Below are 3969 nucleotides of genomic sequence, written 5' to 3'. Positions count from 1 at the left end.
CAACAAGGACAGAATTATCCAGGTTAGAGGCAATGATGACTAGACCACAGTAGAAAGGGGAGGATGGAAACAACTATCACATTCTGGAAATACTTTGAAGTTACAGGCAAAAGGATTTCCTGATAACTGATCACTTGACTGAAAACTGTAACCGCCCACCACTCTCTCTCACACTCTTGATCCCGCTTGCTCTGATCTATTTTCTAAGCAGCAGTGATCACCCTTCACAGTTGAGTTAAATGGCCTGCTTACTGCTTATCGTAGGGCTCCCACAAATCAAAGGGAAGCTCCACCAGGGCCTGCCAGGAATGTTTTTGTCAGCACCTAAGACAATGGTTGGCTGTATTAGTGGGTGTTCAATAAATATTTGTCCAATGAATTTATGGATAGGAAAAAAATGAGGTTCAAAAATGTTAAATAACATGACTGCTATTATAAATCTAGGAAATAGCAATCATGGATTTGACCACAGGTCTTTCTGGCCCGACCCACATTTTTTTCTCTCTATTTCCTGATTATCCCTCGTATAAAATACTAAAGGCAATATTTCTGGCCCTTGAAACAGACATTTCTGCCCTATGGTTTTACTGTTATTTATATTGTGTTATTTTGTGAAATGTAGAAGAGGGTTGTACTGGTTGCCAACTAATACCTATTAACAAACCACACTCCCAGATTTATCGGACTGCAGAGGCAGCAGGGGGAAAAGAGCCAGCCCAGGCTCTGGAGGCAAGGCCGGGTTTGAGGCTGCCTCAGTTACTCGTTCGTTACGTCATCTTGGTTAAGGAAGTAATCTTCCCTAAGCTTCAATCTCCTCTTCTATAAAATTAGATTCATGATATCATCTGTCCTTGTAGGTTCACAGGATTATTGTAGGGATATAATGCAATAAGGTCAGTAAATTGCCATTAGCCTTTTAAATATTTCATTAAGATGGCTTCTGCTGGGTGACAATGAAGTGGAAAGCAATGAAACCTGCATCTGCTACGTAAGTATTTTCACCAAAAGGTATCCTATTTTGGGAGGTATGTTTTTCCTTCCAACCCCATCGGCTTCATTTCTTTCTTCACAGTTTTTCCACTTTATCAACATCTCTGATGAAATCGGTGGGGTCCCCTCAAGGAGAAGCCTTGACCCTGTCTTCTGACTCAGCCCAGGGGTTAACAACATGCATTCTCCTTCTTAAACACGAACTTGGGAACATCTGAGGCTTTCCTTCCTGTCGCATAACTCTTCAGAAAACCACTTAAACTTTATTCTAAAGTATTACATATTCAGCCAGGCCTTTGGAGGAGCAAGTCTAATTTAGGACAACGTCCCCCATCTCACAGCAATCTATATATAAGCGTGCAACTTACAGATGCTGAGCACAGGTCCAGTGTCCTGCCACATGCTGTCAGGCACATCTCCCTGGATTCTCTCTTAGCCTCAGGTGTAAGAAAAGCAAATGCCCTTCCAGCCAGGTTAAATACCAGGCTAGGATTTTGACTAAAACATTTTCCCCTCTAAAGCTTATAATAGCATCAAACTGCTTGATTTCTATCCTATGGAGTCCACATTCAAACTCTAGAATGATCCAGCATCTCTCTGGATATCCAGAGGACAACAATAGGCATGTTGTCCTTTCAACCACTGCCCTGTATTCATAGCAGGGTACAGCTTCATTCGTCTAGAGATTCTTCCTCATACATCTCTGCCTTGGTTCTCACAATTTACTGTCATTCTTTTTCCCTAATTTCTCTCATTTTTTTTCTATTTCATTATTAATCTCTAATTTCTCAATTTTTTCTAACATAGTTTTTGTATTTGAAAAAGTAATTTAATTGTTGAAATTATGAGATGTATCTTCTTGCATGTTGGAAGAGCTCACAATCTTAATTGGGAAGTGGTTATACAGGGTGTATATACATACATTCATCCAGCTGTAAACTAAAGACGTGTGTATTTTACTGTATACATGTTATATGAAGTGGGGGGGAGAGGGACAGACTATCAATCAAATATTCAAAGCTTTTGCTTGGCAGAAAGGGAGAAAATCTTAACACTCAGAGCAATCAATAGCATTATCCCTGCAATTCCATTGGAAAGGACTAAAATTTTATACCGCTGAAGTAAATTAACCCATCAATCCACTAAAGAATGATTTAGACCATTAGGTTCTCTCTAAAAACCTAAAGTATTAAAACAAAATTTGTGGCTTTTGTTTGAAATCTATTTCTGCTCATAAAAACACAGTGATTGCAAAAATTAGAATCTGTGATATTACATTGAACATACTTTATCTACAAGACTCTATACTAGATACTTCAAATTACATTTTTCATGCATTTACTCATTCAATCAAATATTAGTTGTTATCAGTATGTGCCAAAAGCCATGCTGGATACTTTGGAATGTATTGTATGATTTCTTGGGGAGGAGATTTTTCTCCTTGATTATATTTTACTTAGTTGCAACATTAAAACTCTTCTAGATCTAGTAGTCTGAGAAATTCAGGCATTGCTTTCAGAAAAACCTACAAAAGTTATCGCTGAATTTAAACAGTTGACATATTGAGGATGGATATGTAACGTGGATACTATGTTCCATTTAGATAACATGCATTCAGATATTTGGGATTAAGAGGTATACATGTGGAAGAGAATATTATGCTGGATTTGTGTGTGTGTGTGTGTGTGTGTCTGTGTGTGTGAGTGAGTGACAGGGTCTTGCTCTGTCACCCAGGCTAGGGTGCAGAGGTGCAAACAGCACACCACAGCCTCCAACTCCTGGGCTCAAGGGATCCTTCTGCCTCAGCCTTCTGAGTAGCTGAGGCTATGGGCACACACCATCATGCCTGGCTCTTCTGCTGGCTTTATCTATACAAAACACTCTTTCAGCCCACAGATTTCTAAGCAAAGAAACAAATGTGGTACAATATGTGTAAATTAATAATTTACCTTTGCCATTTTCTCTGCCAACTGCAGGCGACCATCAAGTTCCCTTCTGATCTGGGCTGCTTGTTCATCTGCATTATCCAGCTTAAACACAAAACAGAAATTACACATACATGATCACTTAATGGCAGTGATCGACAGATTAACGCAAAGATTAAATGACTCAAAAATGTTTTATAAGTCTCTCAGCTACCTCTTGAGAAGAGAATACAGAGGTTGTTTAATTAGATTGGCAGTCCACTTAAATTTCTTGGTTATTTTTTCATTGTGGTTTTGTTATTATCTATAGCTCTAACCTCCTGCAGGAGTTCCTGACTTATATTGCCCACTGCCTACTTACCATAAGCTCAGAATGGAATCTTGATTTTCAGCTCCCTACCCCAATCACTCATGAGTAATGCCATGTCATAAATAGCACCACTCTCTACCCAGTTGCTCAAGTTGCAAATCTAGGTGTCATCTTCGACCTCTCTCTTTCCCTTACACCACATCCAATCCACCTAGAGTCATGTAGAGGGAAACCTAAAACCACACAACCAAGGCCTAGGCTGAATAAAATTCAGGTACTGTGTGGGAGTCCTTGGCCAGATCTTCTTTCTGTGTGTGTATGTGTGTGTGCATGTGAGTGTGTGTGCATGTGAGTGTGTGTTAGAGTATTTCTCTAGCTACTTCAAGCATATTTCATTTTTCCAGTATGGTTGCAAACACTGCTATAGTGAAAATAATTCTCTTTCTTTCCTGAACCCTGCAGAGAACTTAAATAATTGTCTTTACACATGCAAAAAAAGGGGAAAAAAAATAGAAAAAAAAGAGAGGGAAGAGGAGAAGAAAGAAAGAGAAGACTGAATGAATGAATTACATTATGGATGTGGGGCATTACATTTTCAAATGGTGTTGACACACCAGACCACAGTGCTGGGTTTGAGCTGTGAGATAAATAAAATGGGAATATGTGGGCTCTCGTGTTTATGGAAGGGGCTTGTCCTCACTCCACCAGGGCAACTTCATCTTTTAATCTCCTTTTCTTTTAATT

The 3969-nt window shown here is 39.3% G+C and overlaps 1 protein-coding gene across 1 annotated transcript in view; it reads right to left on the bottom strand.

The window, feature by feature from the left end:
* Nucleotides 1-3969, bottom strand: part of CADPS2 (Ca++-dependent secretion activator 2) — a 645614-nt gene that overhangs the window by 330440 nt on the left and 311205 nt on the right. The window contains exon 4 of the mRNA XM_012652730.1: nucleotides 2940-3020. Within this exon, the coding sequence (XP_012508184.1) occupies nucleotides 2940-3020 (81 nt within the window). The remainder of the gene's footprint in view (nucleotides 1-2939; nucleotides 3021-3969) is intronic.

This window comes from Propithecus coquereli, unplaced genomic scaffold (genome assembly GCF_000956105.1).
Source record: "Propithecus coquereli isolate 6110/MARCELLA unplaced genomic scaffold, Pcoq_1.0 Scaffold4, whole genome shotgun sequence".
Taxonomy (NCBI): Eukaryota; Metazoa; Chordata; class Mammalia; order Primates; family Indriidae; genus Propithecus; species Propithecus coquereli.
The sequence above is the reverse complement of the archived record's forward strand: the minus strand, read 5'-3'. Positions and strand labels throughout refer to the sequence as shown.